The sequence below is a fragment of the Erithacus rubecula genome (genome assembly GCF_903797595.1).
Source record: "Erithacus rubecula genome assembly, chromosome: 8".
In the NCBI taxonomy this organism is placed as follows: Eukaryota; Metazoa; Chordata; class Aves; order Passeriformes; family Muscicapidae; genus Erithacus; species Erithacus rubecula.
In genome coordinates, this window is record NC_136659.1 from 15394554 (window position 1) to 15420648 (window position 26095).

The following is a 26095-nucleotide window of genomic DNA, read 5'->3' on the forward strand; positions in this document are numbered from 1 at the left end:
GGCAACCGTGGTGGGAAGAGGATGAAAATAGGTTGTTTCCAAATTAGAAGAGTAGGTGTGCACCCTTAAAGTCTGCAGTGACTGTGACAGAGTGCCAGGAGTAAAGGTACAAAATTCAGAGGATCTGAGGATCCTTTCCAAAAGCTCATCATTACTCAAACACAGACTAAGCAGGTGTGGCACCAGTGGAGTGTTCAAGGCAGATAAAGTATAACAGCAGTTGCTGCTCTTCTGGGCTCTTTCCTAAGACAGTCTAAATAGCCCATGTCTCTGGGTTAGCAGTATTTCTCTAATTAAATAAAACTTCAAAGACAAATGCCATTTTCTTAATGCCAAAATTTTTCACAGACAGAATTTCTTACAATAGACAGACCAAAGAGAAGAAAGGTTAGCTGCTGCAGCATTCTTTTGGCTCTGTGAGCAGCAGAGTGCTTCAACTCCCACTGGCTTTGCAAATGTTAAGACTATTCAGCAGCTGTACAATTTACTAGAAGTCTGAGACCTAAGCCTGGGAACCTCTCAGGAGTGGCAGTATGTTAAAGACTTGTTACCAGTGTGTGGCTTAGAAATACTGGGTTTGGACTTTGATCCATTGTCATCCTTGTGAAGTGCCAGTCCCACAGGTATTCAGCTGCTTGACTGGTCTGGTTTACTAACTTCACAGACAACCAAAAATCATCTTGGGGACCTCAAACTATGTTCCTCCTTTTCAATCTTCTTTAATATACAATGATATATTACAGTTTTTCAAGCATGCTCTTTTAGCTTTTTTTTTAACCTTCTTTGAGAAGACAATCAGTTTTCTGACTAATAATGTAGGATCAATGTGCTGTATTCCACTGTGCTGATATTCTCCAAAATCTATGCACTCTAGATGTAGAATTCCTCAACAGGAATGTAACTTGAGCTTGCTCCTTGAGCTCGGAACAAAAAAGCAGTCCTGAGGAATACAGGGAGGCTGTGATGTCTACAGTAATTTAAAGTAGTCTTCAGAAGACATTTTATAGAGTTGAGAATCCACAGATTCCCAGAGAAACCATGGAGGACCCAGACTTTTGGGACCTGTGAATTTAATTGTATTTGTTCTTTCCTAGCCATTTGATCTCTTTCATGCATCTGATGTGCCTTGACCATGATGATTTTGTTTTGTGTTTAGTGTTCTGCTGATGAGTGAGCTGAGACCTTCCTGTGGTGTTCTCTAAGTTTAGATCTCTCTCCCAGAAAGAAATTGATATAAACAACAGCAGTTTTTTAATGAATGCAAGTTTCTTTCCACACTAGGTGATGCAGATGTACCTCCCTTTCTGTGGGATTGCCATATCCAATGCCCAGCTATTTGCAGCTTCAAGGAAGGAATATGACAGAAGCAGGGTAAGTGCAAAATCAACTGGACCAACATCAAACTCTTCTCTTTTGTTCCTGCAGGTTCCAGCTGTGCATATGTGCTTGCTAAGCAGACAGTTTTAGTTAAAAATATTATTTTCAAAAGATCCCTGTCTTGATTGAAGCAGCAAGCAGAGAGTGTGGGAGGGAAATACACTTGTAGTGGTGGCTGTTGTTTCCTGAAACAATTGCATTTGTGGCACAGACGGTGCAGGAGAAAGTGTTACTTAGGCAGAGATTCAAGCTCTCATAAAATTCTATTAATCTCAAGTCTTTGCCATCCTGAATTTTTAACATTCAGTTCATGTGCAAATAGTGTGGATATATCTTTATAAAATTAAGCAAGAAAAAAACCCTATATGTGAAGGGTTTTGGCAGCTTATCTTCATAGAATACACACACATGATCACTGTGCATGCATTGGAACAGGAGGCTCTGAAGTGAAAATAATCCCCTGTCAGTCCCTTGTCAGAGAGGTCCTTTATTTTTTGAAGAAACAAAATGGTAATATTAAGAGGTTTTTAATAATGGTTGGCTTCTTTTATATCATCCTTCTGCAATGACAGGAAATTTTATCTTTGTTAGCTTGGATCACAGGTCCAAAACTTCAGTAGAAATACCTCTGGTAGTGTTTAGCCTTCCCTTCCTTCACAAGGTAGGGGTAACTACAGTAGTCTGGGTCTTTATTTTGAGCTCTGACATTTTTACATTCATGATTTTGATGCTTTCATGCATGAAAACTAATGCTTTTCACTGCTTTGAAAAAAAAAAAAAGATCATTATATTTAAGAGTCATGAGGTATCTGAGCTTGTTTTCTGTCAGGTCTGACCACAGACTTTTATATTTGGGGAAGAGAATTGGAGGAGACTTGAGGGGAATAAAAGGATTGTCTGCCAAAGTTCTTTTGGTGGGTTTTTTTTCTGTTGGTTGTTTGCTTGGTTGGGATCTTTGGGGATTTTTGTGGGGTTTTTTTTTTAATGTTCAAATAAAATAATTGTTTGACAACAGAGACTTAAATTTTGCTGCAGGTTTCCACACAGAGGAGTGTGGAAACAAGCAAGCTCCTCTGGGCCCATGGTAAGAAAGAACATGGCCTATAATTTTTTAAAGTTGATGAGATGAGAGGGAGAAACCTTTCATTTTAAAGCATTGTACTTTACTGACATATTGTTAGTGGTGAGGACTGGATCAGAGTCCTATTGGATTATAGAAGTATTGATGTGGGCATTTTTCCTTCTAGCTTTGAACATGCAAAATGGGTAATAAGAGAATAAAATGGAGTTTAAATGTCCTAGAAAATTCAATATATAAAATCAAGCAATTCAATCCATACTGCATTACATTACAGCCATTGCTTCATTTTTGGAACAAAGTGAAATAGTTTGAAAGACTCCTATTGTTTGGATTGTGCCCAGTTGTGAGCTAAGAATTACTTCTTTCATTGTTCAGATACCCCCACTTCAACTTTGTTGCAATAATCATTAAGAACTTTGTTTGAATGAAAATTTCAATGGGTCAGTCATATAAAATCCATCCCAGATATGATGCCTCCTTTGCAACGCTCCATGTATTTATTAATTCTACAACCAATACAAGAATTTTCTGTCCCTGTATACAGGCTCTACTGGAAGTAGTGAATGACCTCTTTGAGGAACAGACTGACTTAGAGAAAATAGTGAAGAAAATTATGCATCGGGCCCAGACCCTACTGAAGTGTGAGCGGTGCTCGGTGTTACTCCTGGAAGATATTGAATCACCAGTAAGTGCAATTTCATATGTGAGTGCAGCACAGCAGGCATTCCTCAGTGTCTTGTTCCTAAATGGAACTTAGGTACACGTTGAAACTTGACCAACACCCCTGTTGTGTCCTCTCCCAGTAGGTTTATATTAGTGATAGCAGAAAGCTTTCACATTGAGCAGGTGAAATGGAAATCCAGCTTTTAGAATTACTGAAGCATTTTTGGTTTCTTGCAATTACTCTGTCTACTTGACCAATGAATAATTATTTCATTGCAGAGCTCTGTTGAACAGATGGATGTAAACTGTATGAAAGTATTTGACAGTTTTGACAGGGGCTTTCACTGGGACTTTGCATTACTGATACTCATAGGGTATGAGAGCCTTTTAAAAAATGTTTGAAGTTTTTATAAGTATTGTTATTAGCAATAAATAAAGTGGCTGCCCTTATATTGCTAGCTCCCTCCAGTGTTTTCAGGCTATTTAATATAAGCTAACCTTCTTTCTACTGATTTGAGAAGGAGTTGAAGGATAAAACATTGTTTGTAATATCTTTTTTTCCTAACCAATTATTATTTTTGTATTCACTGATTCTGCAGTTAATTAATTGTTGCTGGGCTGTGACAAGTTAAGAGACAGAATCGTAAATTTGTTTGTATGGCAGGAAAAAATCCCCATTCTTTCCCTTGGAGGAAAGATATGATTCACATTTCATTTCAGATAATAAAATTAGGAATTTTCATTGGAGTATGCCATAAATTACCAGCTTTCCTAAAAGCAAGATCAAGTATATTCTCTACCATAGAATTTTAATGTTTCTAGTTAATTTTCCTTTCTAGATTCCCCTAGCCACTCCCCCTCCACAATTTTATAATTGCAAGATATAGTTCTACTACATTCTTACAAAATGTCACTGTGTTTATAAGCATAACATGATTTTTATTTTTCACAGAAATGTCCATTGTGTTAGGAAGTTGTGGGTGGCAGTTCATTTTTCTGATCTTGGTACTATTTCTGCCTCTGAGCTTAGAGGAGCTTTTCCCAAAACACAAGCAATGAGTTCTTATTCCTCTAGACAAAATTATGAAATATGGACAAAAACCTTAAACATTTTTAAAATGGTCATAAATCTTGGATTAATTTGGAGTAGGAGAATAGCATCTTGCCACCCACTTGGTAATTTTTACAAGTGGCAAAACAGTTATTTTCCTGACTATGTCCTGCTTGGAGGGTTAACATATATAACAAAATAGATCTCCTCAGAGTAACTCAATGTCTAGCTATGTCTAAAATATTGTCATTTGTACATTGTGCAGAGAAGTTTTAAGTTTCAGAACCAAAGTGAAGATGGGGACACACCCAAAAACTCAGCCTCTGTTCTGTGTCACTTTTGGCCACTCCTAAGGTGTTTCACTGTGTGCTTCTGATGCATATCTTCAAGTGTGATTGGTTGTAGTTAGCAATGCAAAGCTGCCATTCTGTTTATTTTCCTATATTTAAAAAGTGAAGTTTGGGTAAAGCTCCATAATTCATGTCTCGAAAGCCTTAAAGGGAAGAATATATTCTTGTGGAAAATAATTTTCTGAGGGAATCTTAAGATATCATTTGATTTGATATTGATTTTTAGGGAACTGTGCACCGTGTTTGTTTTAAACATGAATTCTCCATTGAGAGAATACAGATTTGTATTTTTATCCTAAGACTATTGGATAAAAATACTGTTTAAATAGAGGAACCTTACATTACTGTTTTCTTAGATGTTTATTCATCTTAATAACAATCTTAAGTTATTTGTTTTGTGACAGGTGGTGAAATTCACAAAATCCTTTGAATTGTTATCTCCAAAATGCAGTGCTGATACTGACAACAGGTTAGTGCTCACGTTCCATGGTTATGGATAATTTCATTCTTTACATAGTTTTAAAGCTTGTTTGGTCAAGTTTTCATTTTCTTATGGAACTTTGTGTAGATTTGATTAAAGAGTATGAGCCTCTGTTTTTTACTCAGACAAGACTCCTGCTTGATTCAAATGGAGACTTGTTTAATAAATAAATACATGTGCCTATATTTTTTTTTTATATATGTATGTTTGTGTGTGTATATATGCAGTGATATTGTGTCAGTGTCTCATGTAAGAAACCAGGGGAAAACTGACTTTATATGGTTGAACTCATTGATAACATGCAGATGTTGTTTACAATGATTAATATTGAAGTAAAAATTACAAAATTATTTTAGATTGTTGGTCTCTTACAAAATTCCTCTGTACAGTTGTGTTGAGAGGTTTTCAGAAAAAATTTATTTCTGCTGTTGTCAAATTGGAAAGCCTGGAAACCGCAGAGCATATGTATTTCCTAGAAACTGTGTTCCTGTGTCTAAATCTTGTTTGGGAGCCCAGTCAAAATGGAAGTATATGTTTTGCTTAGTAGGATCTGTAAACATTCATAAAGGGCCAATTTTAAGTAATAAAAGAAAGCTTTTTGTTATATCAACCCCTGCAAGGTTACACCACTGGTAGCAGTTCACATAAACTGTCCTATATACCAAATGAGGGGATGAGGATTTAGGGCTGCTGTGAGAACATTTCTTCCATCTTTCAGGGCTCAGTGTTTATCACACAGGTTTTATGCAGATTAATTCATACAGATTCTGAAGTAGAATTTTCCATATCAAATGGCTGTCATGGTGATAAACATTTTCATGGATTGATTTTGCAGCATTAGAAGAATGGGTAGTGTTAGAAAATTTCTAAGACGTGCAAACTGACAGCAGAGTCCAAGGCCACACAGAAATATGGGTAGAAGCTATCTCCCTTCCATGTCCTGGTTTGGGAAGGGTGAAGCAAATCAAAAACATGCAATAGAAAATAGGAAGATTCAAATGTTAATAAATATTCTGTTGATTCATCTGGAAATCACAAGTTACTGCTTTCGACAAAGAGTTCCAGAGTAGCAGTTGGTGTTTCCTAGGGGGTGAAAATACATTTCTTTTATTCAGGGACAGGAGTATGAATCAAGGAATGTGGTTGTTATTCCTGTTTTTCTCAAACTTGATCTGTAGCCAGATTAGTCAAAACAATGTAGAGTGGTGTCAAGATAACCAAGCTGGCTCATTTCTTGTTACCATAGTTATATTAGCATGTTGCCACAAAGCAGTTTGTAGTAGCCTGCTCTGCATGTAATCAAGTCAAGATTATTTTAACTTCAGTCCAAGACATGAATAAACACATGCAACCTGGTAGCTAGTCTTTAAAAAATTCACAAAGGCATATTTCTGTGCGTATTAACATGAAGATGTATTGCTTTTTCTTTGAAGATTTTTTTCCTGTGGAGGGTGAAGTTGCTTTTACAAAGACCAAGGTTAGACTGGCAGATATGATGTCACATTTGGATCTTGCACAGGCACAGCTTGAGTTATTGGCACTATTGTGGAAAAATAAAGGTTATTTAGGATACAGAACAATGCCGCGAGCCCTTGACATTTGAGCTTTTTTCTAGTGAGTTTTGCCCTTTTCATTCTACGTTCTGCAGCTGTAACTGATGTAAAGTCATGAGACTTTTCATGTGGGAAAAATAAATGGCAAGATGAGTTTCTTCATCATTACAGCATTAAGAAAAAATAATTACTTTGAAATTTTAGTTGAAACACTCAGAAAATTTAGGCTGAGAACAGTTCTCATTATAAGTTTTATCTAAATGAGGAAGAAGGTCCTAAAACAATATGACCTTCATGCCCTAATATACTTTCTCATACAGTTTTACAAGAAGTTGGCTTGTCTTTTGCCCTCCTTATATCTGCTTGATAGCTTTTAATCCCTAAATATCATAATAAACACTGGTATCTATTTTCTTTGGTCGCAGAGAAATACTTTGCAAGGCCACACTTGCATTTACCTGTTGAGTTTGCAATTTTTCACCACATACCCTGATCAAGTTTGTTTGTTTATTATCCATACCAGCACACTGATGCTCTTGTTTTTCCCAGCAATTTTGCTCCTGAAGTACAAGTTTGCCAAGACCCCTACATTTTCTCTCCCTTTGAAAAAGTGTCACATAACTCTTAGAATCCATGAGGGCTCAGTTCTGATATGAGCTAGATGAAGAGGAACCTGATGGACCATGCTGCACACTGTGCCTTGCCTGCACAGAAGCAGCTGTTTTGGCAGATGAGGTCACATTTTAGTAGTAGTCTGAAGTTGACAGTTCTCTAACCTGGGTACCAGTGGTAGTGCACAGGTCTCCTGCCTCAGCCAGAGTATGAGTTGTGTGAGCAAAAATGTGCCCCTTCCCACTTGGGCTGGGACAGAGGAAGTGCTGAAACCCCTCAGCTGTGTTGCTGTCCCTGGGGTGATGTGCCTGTCTCCTGGAGGATGGGTGTAGAGAACTTGTTAGGAGTGGACAGTACATAATAAAACTTCCTTTTAAAACTTCTTCGTTAATTTCATCTTGTTTCCTTTACTTGAATTCGTTTGCTGCTTAAAATGCTTGACACCCATAATGCAGTCCTTACCATTCAGATAAGTTATGAACTATGAATTTGAAATTAGATCCTTATCTTTCAAGATTTTTTGCTTCCATAATATTCAAAATAAATTAAATTACTAATTAAATTTTAAATTATAAATGTGATTTTTTTTTATTTAGCTCAAACCCTGTTATATTTATGTAATGGTCTTTGTCAAAGTATAAACATAACATTTATTACGGTCAGGTCACTAAAAGTTCTTATCCCAAATGAAAGTTGATTCCTTTAAATTTCTGTAAATCATTATTCTTTTTATTTATAGTCTTTTAAGCATATTAAGTTTTCTTTCAGATGAGTGATGCAGTTGAATTAGTCTCCAGAAAATCAATGCAGTTAACAAAATCAATCCTTTCACTTCAAATGAATCTTTCAAGGATTTTACTGTGCAGCTTTCATTCATGGGCATTACTTCGCAGCCCCAAGCTATTGTAGTTTTCTCCACAGCTTCTTAATAAATTTATTCTAAGTAGTGTTTCTCAGGTGTTAAAAATTTATCAGTTTTCTTCTCAAAACTAAGACAACAGCCTTTTTTTTTTTTTTTTTTTTTTTAAATTCACATGTGAGTGCCAATGTCAAAAACCTGCCTGAAATAAGTCAGAGAGAACTTTTCTGCTGATTAGGTGAGGTATGGGGTGAGGACTTAAGGTCTGTGTAAACACTGAGAATTCTGTAGAAGCTGCAGTGGAGTGTGGTGAGTTGAGGCCATAATTCTAGTGTCTTATGCTCATTCAGTGAAAGCTCTCTAGCCCCTCAGGAATTGTGGAAGAAGCTCAACCAGTAAAAAGAAAAGGAAACCTCCATGTCTTGTGTGACTACTTGGATCCACCTGCTGTAATATACTTGCAGTATTGATTTAATACTTATTTAATGATCCCTTCTTCAGCCATTCAGATCTAGCCTTTCAGATGCCATAATTTTTTAGAAGTCATTTTGACAGGAAAACTATTAAAAATAAAAATTGAAAATATCACAGATTATTAGATTAATTTAAAAAATAATAGAAGCATAAATTTTCAGGTAACTACAGAAAATATTATTTAGAACTGGTTGCTTTTCATGAGCAGTCCTGTATCATACAGAAACTTAGAACACAATCCACTGTTGATTCATAGGTAAAATTAATCAAATATTTTATCTAGTTGAGACACCAATCCATTTTTCAATAGAAAGAGCTATGGAAAGGAGAGAATTTTTGAAGTACTCTTTCAATAATACCAAATTATTTTTCTGTAGTTAATTTTTGGTAACCTTTAATAATTGCGAATTGTTCTGCTGTTCCTATTAATGTGCATTTAAGACATGCTGGGCTTGCAATTAACGTTGACTGTGTTCTTTTCTTCCCTTCTCCTGCATTTTGGTAGTTTCAAAGACAGCATGGAAAAATCCTCCTCTTATTCTGACTGGCTAATAAATAACAGCATTGCTGAACTCGTGGCTTCCACAGGTCTCCCAGTGAACATCAGTGATGCCTACCAGGATCCCCGCTTCGATGCTGACGTAAGAGATTTTTACTAATGGAATGATATATTACTTTTGAGCATCACAACTAATATAAAAAGTTTGGTTTTATATCCAAGTGACTGTGAGATACGTAAATATTTATTTTGAATTTTTTCTATCCAGTAAGTTGTCCTTCTCTTTTATTGTTGACTTACTGGCTTTATACTGTAAACACAGATCACTGAATTAGTTTATTAATTTAAGCTGTTACTTTGTCCATGATTCTTTTTTTTTTTTTTTCTATTTGTAAGTGATAACTTTCCCTACCAATTGCCTTGATATTTATGCAAACTGATTTTTATTGCTGAAAACTTGTTGGTGCTCAGTGTTAGCAGCACCAGCATTGTTAGCTGTTGGGGTGACTGGGGCTGTACACAGACAGAGGGTGAACAGAGCTGGTATCCACACAGACAAATGTTGTTTGTGATCTAACTTAGCCAACCATCAGTTTAATTTACTCAAATACACACAGGATTGGGTACTTCTTCAAGATACATATCACTCCCAATAAAAATTGTTTTTGTATCTTAAGGTACTCAATTTCCTACTAGAAATGTGTAGCTACAGATAAAAATGTAAGTATACTTAACATCTAAATAAATGTTAGAGGCATATAGAATAACAGAATCTTCACTGAATTCTAATCCAGTATTACTATGGAGGACTTGGCCAGCAGCCAGACAGCACATTAATCACAGCCATGGTCAGAAAGCTTCCTAAAATATATTACTATAGTAAGTGTTCTTGGAAGTGTTTCATGTTGAGAGTTTGCTTGGTTCCAATTTTATTCCATGTGTCATTAAAAGGATTATCTCTCCAACCAGCAGAATTTTTTGAAATGAGAAAAAATAAAAGGGGCCTGCTGTAGAAGTATGAAAGAAAACTGCAGGATGTTAATCTGTTCAGAATTGCAAGAAGTACAATTAATGCCTGGGGTGTTTAGATATGCTAACTTGAAGCATGCCAGTCCTTGATGTTTGCAATTGTACTTCTTTTATATCATATCCTGAATAATTCAGCTATTTCTTATTTGTTTCACAGTTAGTCTTTTCCAAGTTGGAGGCACTGCCCAATAGATATAAAGAAAATTATACAAAGTGCAATAATCATTTTCTTTTGATGGGTTCCTATGAAAATTTAATTCCTAAATTCAGTTTTTCTACTCAATTATTTCTACAGTCAAGAGTAGTAAGAGGAACATAGTATCCCTTATTACTTAGACAGAATCAAACATACATTTGTAGTGATGAACAGAAATTCTGTTCTCTGCTTCTGTTCAAAATCATCTCTTATTTATTTCTCGGAAAACTTCTCATTTATAAATTTCAACTCATTTATTTCAACTCAAGAATTTAATGCAAAACTGTTTTGCAGTTCATTTTATGACATATTTCTGAATCAATTATTGTCCCACTCCCCTGGATTTTAGGTGACACTCCACAGTGATTTCAGTAATGAGTTCTGAGTATGTATAAATAGGCATTATCTAATTAAACCCTGACTTAGATCTTTTGCTAGCTGAGAGGTCACAGTGATCCCCACCCTGCTTCCCATATATTAATTACTGCTGGTCTTGTAGTTTTCTCCTATTGAAGACTGCCTGTAGCAGTGGCAGTTTCAGTAAGAGAACATCTCCTGACCTTCAGTGAGTGGACTCATTCCACTCTCTAATCTCTATTGAAAAACTGTTTTCTGTTCATTAGATTTCACAGCAGTGGCACTGAAGAATAAAGCTTATTAATGGTAGAAAAGAAAGAATCAGTGAAACTTAAAATAAATTGTGAAGTTGTATACTGTATTAGATAGAAAAAAAAAATAAATGAGGCAGTAAATTGTCATTGGAACAAAAGGATCAATTACCTCAAATCCTGAGTTTGGCTCCAACCTTACATTTTTTGCTAACTTGCACTTTGGCACAATTCCCTACTTACTCTCACCTTTCTTCTGAAAATGTGTATTTCCTGTAAGAGCTGGGAAGGGTACTTCTTAGGCAAACTTGTTCAGTAAAAGTTATCTCTAGTAATCCACCAGTGTAAGTAATGCAGAATTTGTCTGGACGTTGCCTCAATTACAGTTTGTCTTTGGTGCCAAATCAGAGTCAAACAGTGTAAGGTTAATGTGGCAAAGGTGGCAATGTTTGAATTTTCTTTGGCAATTTTTAGAATAATGCTTATGACTTTTGGTTACTGTGGATGAAGTTTCAGCAGAATTTTTTCTGAGAGCTGATTCATATGGAATGACATTTATAATGTAAACTTACTCCTTGACATTTTTATTACTATGATTTAAAAGGCTGAAAACAGCACCACTAATGGAAGCTCTCCTTTCTATATTTTAGGCTGACCAAATTTCTGGCTTTCACATAAGATCCGTTCTGTGTGTTCCTATATGGAACAGCACCCATCAAATAATTGGTAAGACTTTCCTCATGGCTGCATAACTTTTGTGCTAATGTAAATTTAGTTCTATCTTTTAAATTCTGTGTTCCTTTTTCTTCTTTTTCCCAGCTGAGTGTTGTTAAGAAGTTACAGTACCTAGGATGCATGCTAAATATCCAAGAAGGGATGTTTTGACTTGGATACTGTATGGACTTTTTCAGCTTTCCAGTTGTGTCATTGTTAAGTTATATATTGTACTGAACTTGAATGAGATGAAAATAGAAATTCCAACCATATTAGTGAAAAATGTTTTATATGAGTCGATGTATTCCTTGGGTACATGGTATGTGTACCTTCCTCTTTAGTACATGGCAACTGTTTCTGCAGTCAAGCTAAGTGGTGATTTCCCTCTAGTGATAAACTCTGGACACAGTCAGGGAAGATTTGCTGGCTGGATCAGGATGTGGCAGTTTTAGGGGACCATTGACAGGGTGCTTCACAGCTATGCTACACCACCAGTTGGCCCTGTGTTATTACCTGGTTTTGGCACGAAAAGGAGTGCTTATAAATAACAGTGCCAGATTCCTCTGCTAACTTTCCTCAGAAGAACTGACGTCAATGCAATAGAATTTATGCTGTCAGGGCAAGAGTCAGATCTGTGCATTGGGCTGTCAGGGAGAGCTGAGATCAGTAGTGCATTGCTGAAGGCACTTGGTGTCAGGCAGGATCTTGGAGCTCCTTTAGCAGAGATGATGTGGGAGTTGAGTTTTTTAAAAATACGTCTTGTTGTGAACTGTGCATTGTCTTCAAGAACGGGAAAAAATCTAAACTCTTGATAGCTAATTAGTCTTACAATATTTTTCTAAGGGCTTATTGTAGCTAAGTGAAATAGAAATGTTTGTTGTAGTAGAAATCAGCATTAGTTCAGAAAATGCATTTTCCATTAGCTCAGTAAAATATTGAACCAGTCATGATTAAAAAAAGGGCTTATATACCCAGGTGATGCTAAACTAACGAAGATTTTAGGAATGAAGCAATGATTCAGTAAATTGTGTTGGTAACTGCTAATTTTTAGGACAACTTATATGATTGCTGTTAGCAAAATGATCAAGTTCTTTCTCAAATAGATCTTTTACCTTTTGTGAAAAGCAAGTTTTAGATTTGCAGTATTATACTTAGAGAGTAAAAAATGTGGAAGTACTGGTATCAGAATAATCAAATTATTGCACATCTGTGTCTGTTTAATTATTTTCAGAATAAACATTTGCATTTTGCTTTGCAGTTTGAAATATATGGTTTACATTTTACCAATGAATAAAACATTCTGCATTGCACATTAGTGAATGAAGATTATAATTCATATTAACTCTTTCTAAAGGTGTAGCTCAAGTGTTGAACAGGCTTGATGGGAAATCCTTTGATGATGCTGACCAGCGACTGTTTGAAGTAAGAGGCATTCAGTTCAGCATTAAGATACTTTTTCAGTAGCACTTGGTATTTCTCAGTAATGTGCTTCAGTCCACTTCAGGGATGGGGGGAGAATATCTTGTCTATATTTGTGATTTGACATTAATTCTCAGAAATCTTCACTTATAAGGTGGCATCTGAATTAAAACAAATTTCTGGCATCTAATCTGTCATCTGGAGGCCAGTGACTCACCTGCATTCTTAAAATAACCTGTTTAAATATGATTATTTCTAATATTTCAATGAAATTTCTTTTAATTATTAAGCCATTATTCATCTTTGTACTTGTATTATAACTTTCATATTATAACCATTCATAATTGACTCTCTTTTTTCTCTTTTTAAATTTCAGGCTTTTGTTATTTTTTGTGGCCTGGGTATCAACAACACAATTATGTATGACCAAGTGAAGAAATCCTGGGCAAAACAGTCTGTGGCTCTTGACGTATGTGTACATTTTATGAAACCTTTTCTTGCTCCTGACTGTCACATGTAAAAGAGCCCACTATATTTTAAAAAACTAACCAGATTCAACAATATAGCACTGTTGTCTATTATATATCTGGAGATTTTAAACATTATCATGTTAAAAGTTATCTTGGTGAGAAAGAAGCCTACAGTTTTGAGCATAGCTTTACAAATTTTCATTATTCCTACAACAATAATTAAGAGCGGTTTGAATGAAATTTCAGATCTTTCAAAAAGCATAATGCAAGACTGATTAATCTTAAAACATTGCTCTGAGGAAAGGGAAACATCACTAAGATATTGCTATTGTTTTAAATTTCACATGTGATAAGGGAAGAAAATGATCTAGTTATCTCTGATGTGTGCACCTTTTACCTGTGGAACTCCTTTGAGTTTCTCCAGTACTCAATATTACAATAAGAACCACAAAAAGAACACTGGTCTTTATTTCTTTCTATTAAAATAAAATTGCTATAAAGAGGCTTTTTTTTTCTTTGTTTTAAGGTTTGAGATATTAATCTGCATAGTGGGGTTGTATCCTGTGATGCACACAAGCCTACTAGGGCTTTCCAAAGTCAACAAGACTGTGGTAGAAATTATAAGCATAAGTGGCTTTTTCATTATTTGTATATATCTACCCATGTAGAAGGAAAAGTTAAAAGCTTACCTTTTCAAGCCTCCTGCAAGATCCCTTATACTTTACACATCATTGTCATGAATTAGTGTAAGTCCTCATATGTCCCAGATATTTGTGCAATATGACACATCAGAATGAATGCTCCTCCTAGCAAAAAAAAAAAAGAGCAGTGTTAGATGTCACACAGATATCTAGGGATGAAACTTCACATAGACATTTTTTTTTGCTACTGAAAGATTTTTTTTTTTTTTATTAAAATACAGCTTCTTTCTTTGATCTAAAAAGAGACTAGTAACCATATAGCTTCTTCAATGAAGAGTCATTCTTTCTATAAATGGGCAACAGCTCAATAATATTTGCATGAAGTGATGGAAGATGCAGAAGAAAGAATACTTCATTAGTATTTATGTATTTAGCTATAATGGCAATGAATGGCACTTGAAAATTACATTTATATCAGGTAAAATAAATGAACTTCTTATACATTATAATAAGATTCTTCTTTATATATACTGACACAGGTTTTCATATAGTATTCTGATAGGACTGGCTAATAAATAGAAGAGCAAAAGATAAATAAATGATCGGGAAATGTTGCCATGATTCAAAGATGGCCTACAAAGTACTTCTTTTATACTAAGGACACAAAATTTGCAAATTGTTTAAAGATTAGAATAATAAATACTAAGGAAGACTGTAAAACTCTAGAGGGATATAATGAACACAGATCAAGAAGAAGCTTGATGAGAATTTTGGTATTAAGTGTAATCTGTCGTAGCAGAAGATGTTATTTGACTAATCTTACCAATTTCTGAGAGAAGCTGCAGTGTTATTGGACAAAAAAATAGATACTATTGAGAAAGGACATGATGTATAATCATACAAAGCAAAATAGGGTACATAACAAATGAATTTATGTTTTTTAGTTACTGTTTTATAGTGCAAGAAAGTATTTTTGTTACTGTAACAGGTGGCATCTCTAAAGCTGATAAGAGGAAATACATTTTGAGACTTACTGCCACGAGGTGTTGCAAATCAATGCCCTGTGAGACACAGTTTAGGTATTTGTATGAATAACAGAGGCGTTCATAGGTGAAAATTGTTTAAAAGTGAGAAGCCTGTATGAAGGCTTTAGCACATCAGCAGGTCAGGTGTTGCAGTGCAGGGAGTTGGACCTGTCCCTGCTGGGAGTGCTCTGGGAGCTCCCTCATGGACCAGCAGCTGGTCCCATGCACAGCCAGACCATGGTGGGTGCAGAGCAGAGGATGGCTCCTGCACCTTCTGCAGAGCTTGTTCTGTGTTAGTACCAGCCCACAAGAGTAGAATGTACTACATATGAATGCATGCATACAAGAGCAGGTGTGCAGTACTTTGCATATTTTATTTGCTGCTATCTGCAGAATAGTATTGAAGAGAATGTCAGACACAGCACAGAGGTGCTGATGTTTGGATGCAGCGATGTGTCACTAGCATAGGCATTAAAGCTTTTCAGTATAGCAAAAGGCTTTATTAAAAGTCTATAAATCTACTGTTACTTTTGCATTGAATTCCTTCTCTTTTGATTGTAGAACTTCAGGAGAACAATATAGGAATCCTTATGATATTAAATTACTTACTGTTCACTATTCCCTATAAAATTCCCTGCAGTATAACTGCCAAATGTATGTCTGGTAACCTGCAATTAGCTATCACATGCTGTCAATCAGAACTGAATTATCACACAAATGCTAATTAAATTTGCTTTAAACATAATTGATTGGACTGCAGTATAGAGCCCTGATATTGCTACTTGTCAAGTGCACAAAAATGTTTTTTATCTTTTGTTCTGGGGCAGGTGCTGTCTTATCATGCAACATGTTCGAAGGCAGAAGTTGATAAATTCAAGGTAAGATTTAAGTTTTTAATATACTTATTTCTGAAACTATAACAGTAAATTAATATTTGTCTATATTATCCAAGAGAAGCTTTACATCATAAGCAGAAAATCTTAAATTAAAAATTATTTACAATGGATATACTGCATGTAAGACTGTTAGGCAGGCAATGCTGACAGAGGGCTCCTCAAAGCTGTTTGGGAGGCTGTCATGGTGGGTATCACTGCTGGACTCCTGAACACACAGTGCATCAGAAACTGTACTGAGGTCTGAGAAGGGCATCATGTTGTGACCCCACATTGCTGCATTCCCTGCTCTGGAGCCCTGACATCTGTCTGGCTGAAAAAGCTGTTGGGTGGTTATTTTGACACTTGGTTGTCAGGCTTTTTGCCTGCCTTTTGCACCACAGGGATGGCTGTGGGGAAAGGGGGAACACATGGCTGGCATAGAGCTGATACTGCAGAGTGATCTGGGCTGAGGAAGGGCAGCTCTTGCTAGTTAATGAGTTTGTAGATTATTGTAGATTATTGATAGCTGTGCCTGGTATCTGTATTGATACCTGGTGAAAATGGTGTAGTGTTCTCCCTCCACTGCAGTTACTGGTACGATTACCCACACTTGTGTATGCTGAAGATGAGATCACTGAAGTATTGCTGGAATCAGCATGCTTGATCATCCAACACTACAGGAAATACTTTTGTATGCATAGAAAGCTGTATTCAGTGTTTGGCAAAAAGAACTGAACATTGTTGAGAAAGAGAAAGAAAGGGATGAAGGATCATGAATTTTCTGTTTTGTTTTTGTATTTCCCTTTACCTTAGAATAAGCATCTGTACTACAGTTTCCATGACTCTCAGGATTCCACCAGTATCTTTGTATGTACAAGAGGGCAATACTTGTTTACTGTCAGCCATTGAAGGACAACTCTCCTTCATAGTTTCTGTGGTTGAAGGTTGAAGCCTGTTATGTTACTCTTTGGACTCAGATGCTCGTGTGATGAGAAGCTATTCTACTTGTTTTCCCAGGTGACTTCATTAATAGATAGACCAGTCTCCAAGTAAGAAATGTCTTTTCATTATCCATTTACCTTGAAGGCATGCAACTATCCATTTAATGACTAATAATAAGGTAAAAGGAAATGAAAAGCATTCATTCATTAATAACTCCAAAATATACATTTCTTATAAAGAACATCAATGAGAAAATAAGGAACATAACCAATCTATGCTTAAAGTAAGTTAGGCTATTGTTTCAGAAAAATTGTCCCTTTTCTATATCTATATCCAGTTGTCTCACTTTCAGTTCCTGACAAAATGTCTCTCAAGTAGTTTTTGTTAATGCTTTTACACACTGGATGTAAAGAAACAAAAGAACAAAACCCCAGAGACAAGCAGCATGTCTAGTGGGCCTATGACACAGAGCTCACCCCAGAGAGGGCCATCCATCTGTGGGATGAAATTGCTCCCATCTCCCTGCTTCCAGCTGGCCTCCCTGTTGAGGTCTCCGGAGGCACCCTACCCTGAAATCACTGCTCCGTTCCCTGTTTGTTACATCGTTATATTTTGTATAAGGCCTTTGTTATATTAGGGTCATCTTCTAGACGTGACTGGCTAATAAACCATGCCTCCCTCTGGGGGTGTCTGGGGCTGGAAGTGCCCCCTCTCTCTGTGCTGATTTATTGGCAGATGTCAGAGCACACGTCTCTTACGATTACCCGATGTCCTGGTTCAGCCAGAGCAGAGGCAGAAACATCTAAATGAGAGTGATGCCAGGAGATCACTATTGGCTCCTGGCTGACACAACACCCGGCAATAAGTCACGACTTTGGACTGACAATACATTTGACTTGACAACTTCTCACCGTATTATCCCAAACATGCTGTAACTGGACCCCAGGATCTTGGAAATAATTACATCCTCTTGTAGTACAGGTTTTTTCTTTCCCTCTTTGTAATCTAATTTTTATAGTCCTCATAAAATGTTCTTCCATTAATTTTTATTTGCTTAGGATCTCAAGAATATTCTGATAAAAAGTGAAAAATTGCAGGTGTACTTGAAGTTTATTTTTCCTTTGGCATTTACCAGTGAATTATTTTATTGCATTATAGAAAGCCTAGCAAGAGTAGTTAAAGATGATTTTTAAACTTGAAATTTCATCAATAATTTCTTACTTTAAGCAGATGAATTCACAAACATACAAATTCACAAATATATCTGGTATCCTTTAAGAATTAGGCATAATGACCAGGTTCTGTAGAATAAATAACATTTATTTCTGTTTCTTATAATCCCATTTAAGAATTAATGAAGAAAACCCCACCTTAATAAGAAACCCTTAAGATATTAAATCTTTCTCCACATGTTTATCTGGGAAAAGGTGCAAACCACTGTTGCTGCTGGAGCTGGAAAAATACAGAACTAAGATCACAATATGAAACAACAAAACATGAGGATATGAAAATTAACTATGTCATACAATTGGCTACTAAACGTTTTTAGATTTTTTTTTTTTTATTTTTCAGGTTTAAATTATGATGGCTTAAAAATATTTAAATTAAATATACTGTAAAGTCATACAAACTGCACAATATTTTTTAGGTTCTCTGGTACGTGCTGCATTACTGTGATAGGTAGATTTCTGATACCATTCCTCCAGATACAGAAAGAAAAACTAAAGTTTACTTTTCATGGGCATTTGCAGGCAAAACAAAAACAAATCATGTTGAGTGCAAATTTCTCTTAGAATGACTGATGTCTTCAGCCTGATTCATCACAGTGCTTCACCTCTCTTGCATCTAAGCTGAATTAAAACTGAATTTTGGCAGGATAAGCTAAAGTAATGCACCACTGAATAATATCAATATTAATTTTATTTTCAAGAAGTTAGAAATAGCTATGGTTTTAAAAACTGGGGCAAGTCAATTCTCCGTTGTATTTTAGACTTAAAAGATTATTGTCATTTCCATTGTGTACTAGTGCTAGCACTATGAACATTTGTGTCATTGGAATAGATAAACCACTGGAAATCTGATTAATCTGAGATTGAAGCTATCCTATAGCATTGTCCTTTGTTTGTTTGTTCTTACTGAAATTCAGGTTTGTTCTTACTGAAATTCAGGTTCTGTAAGCCTAAATATAGTTATGTGTTAGACAAATATAGATGCATGAGTAAAGAACACAGAACTGCGTCCAGGACAAGATATTTATAGCAAGAGTTACTGATTTATGAGACAGTAATGAACAAGTCCTGTGACTTAGCAAGCAGCCCCACAAACACACATCACGTTTAAATTTAACCAATGTAGTTTCCAAAGAGAATATGTAAACGCTGTCCTATTATGGAAAATGTACAAGAAGCTATTTTTAAGAAGTAAGCCTAATTGCACAGCTGTCAATGGTATAAGCCAGATCAATATTTAATGACTATGATACATTATTTATAGCCCTGGGAGAGATTCCCTTTTTTAGGTCAAACAGCACACAGGAGACATACACAATAGAAAATAATGTATCACCTGCTTTACAGAATCTTCAATTCAAAATGAATAACAATTCCTGCATTTCTCAGTTTTGTAGCCCGAGGAGTGGCTATTTAGGATCTACCTTCACATAGGGAAGCTTTTGTGTCTTTCTTAAAAACACTCCTTTAACTACAGAATGATGAAAAGAGTTCAACCAAAAAAAAAAAAGAAACAACTTTTAAGACAACTACTGTATATGACTGAGTGGGGAGACACGAAGCTCCTCACCCGCTGCAGACTGTCCAGCTTGGCCCCCAGGGCTGCTCACACACACTGGCTGGCACTGCAGGCTGCAGGCTGGCACTGAGCTTGTCACCAGTGCTATTCCAGCTGCTCAGGTTCCACTGAGAATAGCAACAAGAGGGAAAAAAACTGAAGAAAAACTTTGAGGGTTATCAGGGTTTAGGTGTTGATATTGAATTGCGTTCCCTTTTCCCCTTTGGAGGAAGGTACATGATCATAAGACGTAAAACATTTATTCCTCTGCTTTTCCATATCCACTGCCCACACAAGAACTAAAGCACTGTGTTAAGAGTTTCATAATTCATGAAACCAAGGTCTTTATTGTATATTACATTATTTTGTACGCTTTGACATGTGCCCATGTCTTCAGTTGTCATGGAAATAAGAAGTCAAGAACACATTGCATACACTGAAAATAATAAACAATGATAAAATAAATACTGAGTGTTTATACTAGTCCCTGAAATGTGAGGCTGTCATCTGACTTCAGACAAGTGCTCTGTAGTTCAGTTTTTTTTCAATTTCAGTGAATAGGGAATGGCATGGAGAAGTGAAGTAGGGAAAGATATGGATTTTTTTTAATATGTGAAAGCAAAGTATATTTATTCCAGTGTGTTTATGCTATGCAGAATAATCTTTGATATATTTACACTGTAGGTTAAAAAAGAGGGATCTTAAGGACTATGATTTTTAAAAAACAGGTGAAAAATCAACATTTATATTCTAACTGCAGAGTAAAGACATGCAGAAACTAGAAATATTATATAATAAATTACTATTTCCAAGATCAGCTACCTCATAGTTAGACCAGGGCTTATATGTCCTCATTAAATACATTAAAAAGTAATAAACATTATTCAATTAAAATAACAGAAAATGAAAATATGTGCATGATCAAAACAGTCTTTGTACTAGTTGTTTTAAAAAGCCTTTTTCTCTAAAGCTGAAATACATTTCAACTGATCTAGATAATTCTAGTTATTTCTGCTATACTCTTAACAAAAAAAAAAAAAAACATTCCAAGTAGTTGAAAAATATTACTGACTTACTGCCTTTAATAGTGGCTGTTTTTCAGTTTCTTAGTAATTATGCAACAGTAATACAGTGATACTTAAACAACAGACATTTTCAGCAGAGAAGTAATAAAACACTTAGGATTATTAAGTTGTCCATACTAAAAAAAGCATGCTGCTACTATGCTGCTCTCAGATACTGGATGTTTGTTATTCACTTGGGAAATTTTGTATTTCTTGCATTTGTTTCCATATGCAAAACTACAATTGGTCCAGGTCTTGAAAACACTTAGAAAAATAAGTTAGGAAAAGCAATTGTTGGAACACAACATTCCTCCCAAGTGAAGATGAAATTATTTATTACCCATCAGATCTGTTGTCTGTCCTTCAATCTGATCAGTCATCATGCTCCATAAGAATCCCCTGCCACATGGAAACCATCAAGGAATAAACAGAATTCAACATTGCTACACTATTTAGCCAGCAATCAAGCAGAAAGTGATAAGGCATGGAATACTTTTAAATTGCCATGCAAGCCAGAGGGATATCTGATGGGTGATTTAAAAAGGAAAAAATATTAAGACTTGTCAAATAATGAAGCAGTGTACTTCAGTTAGTGACAGACTTAGGAATTTCTATTTAGAAAGATTTTCAAACAGGGAGAAAAATTTATCTAGCAAAGACTCACACACTGGAAGTGAGCCAGCATAATTTAAAAATCTGAGGTAATTCAGTGAAAGATGGTAATTTAAGAGTTCTTCAGTGTGACTTTACCACGGTTCTTTTGCCACCAACGAGGAGCAAATTATTCCCCATGCAGATGATAAGGCATCCCTTGGGCTGGCCCTGTATGGGACAGCTTACTCTTCTGCATTCCCAACTGCTCCAGAAAAAACACTGTAGTTTATTTTACCACATGGAAGAGAGAAATTAGCAAAGAAATCTATAAAAATGGCATAATAGTTCACATTTTAAATTATTCCTTATTTATCTGTGCTTGATTTCTTTTGTAGCCCCATCAGGCTGAGAATTATAACTAGGAATTTTCTGGTTAAAAAAATCAAGTTGCTTTGCACCAAACTTTATTTAGATAGAAACTTTCTAGTTAGTATTGATATTATCAATGTTAATCTTAAAATTAAGTAATTAATATTATCAGTGTTAATTTTAAAACTAAAAACTTAGTTTTACTGAATTTAAAACCAGTATTTTCTTTCCTTAGTATATACCCTACAAATGGAAAAATGTTTTTCTTTATTTATTTCTGCGTCTATGCAGTGTTCCAGCTGCAAGCAGTTGTTTGTCATAAATGTTTGTTTGTGTTGATTTTAAATTATTAATGACAATATTTCTACAAGCCTTTTTAAAAAATATTTTACAGCAAGAAACATAAATGTCCCCTGAAGAAAGAAGGCAGTATCCTTTAAAGGTTTCTGATACTTCCAAAGAGTTAATATTAGAGCTAGAACCCTTTTATAACTAAAATTCTCTGAAGTGAAGAGTGGGAGACATGTTTTTCTGAGATGAATCTGTTTGGCCACTGGGTGCCATCCTTGCTCCACTTTAAGGCTGGTCGCCAAGCAGCATTTCTGTTAAGCCATAAAATCCTGAAAAATGTAATGCCAGTGCAATTTCACACCATCATAATGTTTGTGTGTGTGCATGTGGAGGAATATGTTCCCAGCACCAGGCTACATGTCCTTCTTGCACATGTCACTGAGAGACTGGAGAGAAATATCCTTGTGGTTTCAGCCATGTTATATCCAGCAATTTTTATTTTTGATTTTTTTCATTCCTCCATCAGCTGGTGAGTGAGGCTGTGAGCGTGTGAGTGACCATGCTTCTATGCTCTATTAATGCAGGGATTATTTGAAAGAAAAAAAAATTCCCTGCATCCACATTTGTTTTCTAGATTAATTTGGGATGTGTGGCCTGGGTCATCCAAGCAAAATATTATCTACATTATACCTATATTATGTACAAAAATATTTGTAATTGCAATCTTCTATACGTTATTTATCACACTGTTTCATTGTTTGCTCAGGGGGTGACGTCTGCTATTGGATTAGTCTCAGCAAAATCCCTGGCCGAGTAAATATAGTTTATAAGAGAAATTGTGTCGGTAGTTCTGTGGGTTTAGTCTTTCAAATTAAAACTGCAAACACTTTACATGTATGATAAACAGACTATAGCACACACACCCCCATCACAATCTGCCTGTGCTTACAGCAGCCTCCTGGGTTGCTTCAGCATAGCTCACCTACCCCTGCTTTCTCTGCTGCCACACAGCTGTGTGTGTTCTGTCCCTGCAACAAGCTCAGGGCACACAAAAACCCCGTCCCAAAAATAACCAAAAAATCCATTTCTATGTATGGCCTTCCTAAACTCTACCATTAAGCTGATTTCAGTATCTACTTGTGTTACCTCTACTTTTCCCAAAGAAAACCTGTTGCTGTGAGGAATGGTAAGGGAAAGCTAAAAGCAGCATAATGTATACATGTATGCAAAACATTAATCAAGAAGCAAGTGTTTATGTCTGTATTGCAGCCTTTTACCTCACAGTAGTGATACTAAAGCAGCTTTTGTTTAGAGAAAATTTATAAAGCTAGTAGTATGAGAGTGGAAAATAAGGAGCTAAATACATGTAAGGTTTAAGTGCCCATTATTTAGTTTTTGTTGAAAGAATAGGATCTGTTCATTTTGGGTTTGTCAAAAAGCTTGTGGTGCTGAGGCTGTGTGAACCAGAGGTCATGCTGCAGTGCAGGGTGCTTAAGGCTTTCTCTGCTGGGAGACCTTGTGGATGGAGGGGGCAGTGGAGGATGTACATTGTTCTGGGAAGGGGAGCTGTGCTCAGTGTTCAGCCTGCCCTGCAGAAGCCTCACATGGGATATGCCTGGGCTTGTGAAGCTGTAGTGAGATGAACCTCTGGTTTGGGGAGAAAGCTCTTTTGGGCAGCCCTGAGTGCTCCTAGGGAGCAATATAGGGTTCAGAATGGGTTCAGATATGTGTTCAGAATAGGATGGATGGATTTCTTTTAAACCTGCAATCAGAACTTTACAAAAAGTAAGGAGAAAAAGACAAAAACATACTTTAAGGAGAATCATGGGAATGTTCTCTGTAGGATTCCTGCAAACATTGTAAGGTTGGAGGTGTTGTCAATATTATTTATTGTCCACCTGATAGTATTCTGCTATAGCTGTCACTCTAGCAGGTCTGAAATAGCACTTTCTCCCCAGTGGAGCAGTAACCCACTCATACATTTGCATAACTTTCCCCAGCAGTCACTGTACTGCCAGTCTGATTTGTCACAGCTGCTCAGAAAGAAAATTTCAGTGGCTCCCAGGAAAACCCATCCAGTGCCATTGTGCCCCTGCAGCTCCACCATGGCCCTGGGGTCACACAGGACTGGTGGTCCTGCATGTTGGCTTTGGTGCACTGAGAGCTGCTGGAGTGTGCTGGGATCACAAAAATAGTGTGCCATTGTGGCTCTGGTGCAATTTTTGAGGTTCTGGAGGTTTTTTTTTTTGGCGCCTCTTCAATTTTCACATGCTCTCTTCCACCGTGTGCCCAGCTGAGAGCTGCAGGGCACAGCTTGGGCTGTTTGTCACCAAAGGTGTGAGTTCCCCCTATGCCCTCACATCATGTCCACCCTGAGAAGAACCTGTCCCTGCTCCTTCCACCCTTAATCATGTTTTTTCTCTTCTGAGTCTTCAAGGAAGAAGCTAGAACTTTTCCTGCACTTTCTGGGTAGGAAAAGGCTGCATTGTATCCCACTTTTCTCACCCTCCCAAATTTACAGGCGTTAGGGGGGGTCAGGGCAGTCCATTACCCATTCTGCTCTTCATGGGAGTAACAAAGCTGACTTTTTGCCACCAAAACCAAGTAAAGCTTTGTGGGAAATGGCAGCCTGACACTTCTGTAGTATAGAGAAATAGTTGCCCTAGGTTTGCTGCTTGTGTTTGTTTGAAATTCTGAAACAGAGACTGAATAGACCCTTTTGTACAAACTTCTCATCTGCACTGATGGCCATAAAAACTCGACAGTTGCTAGCCTGCAGTATGTGACACACTGGTTCTTTCCTAATCACCATCAGCCAAAAGGAGGTGAACGCTCCCCCGCGCGCCTTGGGAGATCATTGTGTCCAATGTGCATGCCCTGTAAAACTCCAGTCCTGGGCTGCTGTGCTTATGGACTTTGGCCTTAAGAATAATAGATGCCTAGACCATTAATTGTTTTTATTTTATGCCTCTGTTCTTTTAAAATCAAAATTTCTTGTTCCTTTTATAGGCTGCCATATATTTTGTTTCAGTGTACTAGGAAACAAGTCTAGCATCAAGGATTGATTTTTAGTAACATAAAATAACATTTTTTGTGTCTATTATAGTAAGTAACAAAATTTTATATGTCATTTTTATTTCTGAAATGTATTATTTCTTTTTGATGGGTCCCAATTTCAGAAAGTAATATGTTCAGATAGGATTGATTGACTGATCAGAAATATTCAAAATGCTTTCTGCTTTTCAGCTATAATTCTGGGGCTAGCTTTGGAAATAGGATGTGTAACACTGCAATGGCATACCTTCCCTTGCCCTTTTAAAATGAAAATTATGAGACAAATCCTTTCCTCAGGCACATAGTTTTATCCCAAAAGCAGAAAGTAAATAACCATACTTTTATCCTAAGCCCACACTTCATGATACAAGAAAATCCTAAATGCTATATTTGATAGTGATATATTGCTTAATGGCTACTTGTTCTGCTAGAAGAAGCAGATTAAATAGCTTTCTTAATGCTGTGAAGTTTCTCTTGTAATTAAAAGAAATACCAGTATCACACTATGCAGTAGTTATGTTTGGTAAATGGTCAAACCAAACACAGCTTTTTGAAACAAGTCTAAATGCAACTTTTTTTGTTCTACATTTCTTGTCTAAAGTACATGTTAAACTGTTAATTTGCCATTTGAAGGTGGAGCAGTTGCACCACATACATATACATGCTTCAGCTGCAGATTTTGAAGCTGGATGCATGTTCTGCATTATTCTCAGTTAACAGATGCAAAACTTTGACTAAATCAAAGAATAACATTTTTCAGCATAGGGGTCAGACACCTTCTTTGGAACTAGGGGCAGAGTTTGGGGATTTGATCTCACAAATGCAGCCCTCTGTTTATCTGTGGGGCTAATCTGAGGAGGCATAAAATACACAAACCCTTTTCCACCATGCCTTTCATCTAACAACTGTTCAAATATAAGACATTCACAGAGACTGGAACTTTGAAGGAGTCTGGCAGATCTGACAGCTGCAAAGTGTGTTTATATGGCAGCATGATGTTTCCTTGGGGCAGGGGCA

The 26095-nt window shown here is 36.4% G+C and overlaps 1 protein-coding gene and 1 long non-coding RNA gene across 8 annotated transcripts in view; one reads left to right on the forward strand and one right to left on the reverse strand.

Annotated features, from left to right (window-relative positions):
* Window positions 1–26095, forward strand: part of PDE11A (phosphodiesterase 11A) — a 103765-nt gene that overhangs the window by 39890 nt on the left and 37780 nt on the right. For 5 of the 7 annotated variants that reach the window (XM_079310317.1, XM_079310318.1, XM_079310320.1 and 2 more), the window contains 8 exons: window positions 1282–1371; window positions 3003–3143; window positions 4927–4991; window positions 9007–9142; window positions 11484–11559; window positions 12902–12969; window positions 13343–13435; window positions 15930–15980. In XM_079310317.1, the coding sequence (XP_079166443.1) occupies window positions 1282–1371; window positions 3003–3143; window positions 4927–4991; window positions 9007–9142; window positions 11484–11559; window positions 12902–12969; window positions 13343–13435; window positions 15930–15980 (720 nt within the window). Of the gene's footprint in view, window positions 1–537; window positions 624–1281; window positions 1372–3002; window positions 3144–4926; window positions 4992–9006; window positions 9143–11483; window positions 11560–12901; window positions 12970–13342; window positions 13436–15929; window positions 15981–26095 lie in introns of those variants that run through there. The other 2 variants (XM_079310322.1, XM_079310323.1) reach the window with 2 other exon arrangements.
* The window catches only part of LOC306804145, a 100987-nt gene that overhangs the window by 29917 nt on the left and 44975 nt on the right, over window positions 1–26095 (reverse strand). The window contains exon 2 of the long non-coding RNA XR_013774811.1: window positions 14126–14242. This is a non-coding gene — a long non-coding RNA (uncharacterized lncRNA). The remainder of the gene's footprint in view (window positions 1–14125; window positions 14243–26095) is intronic.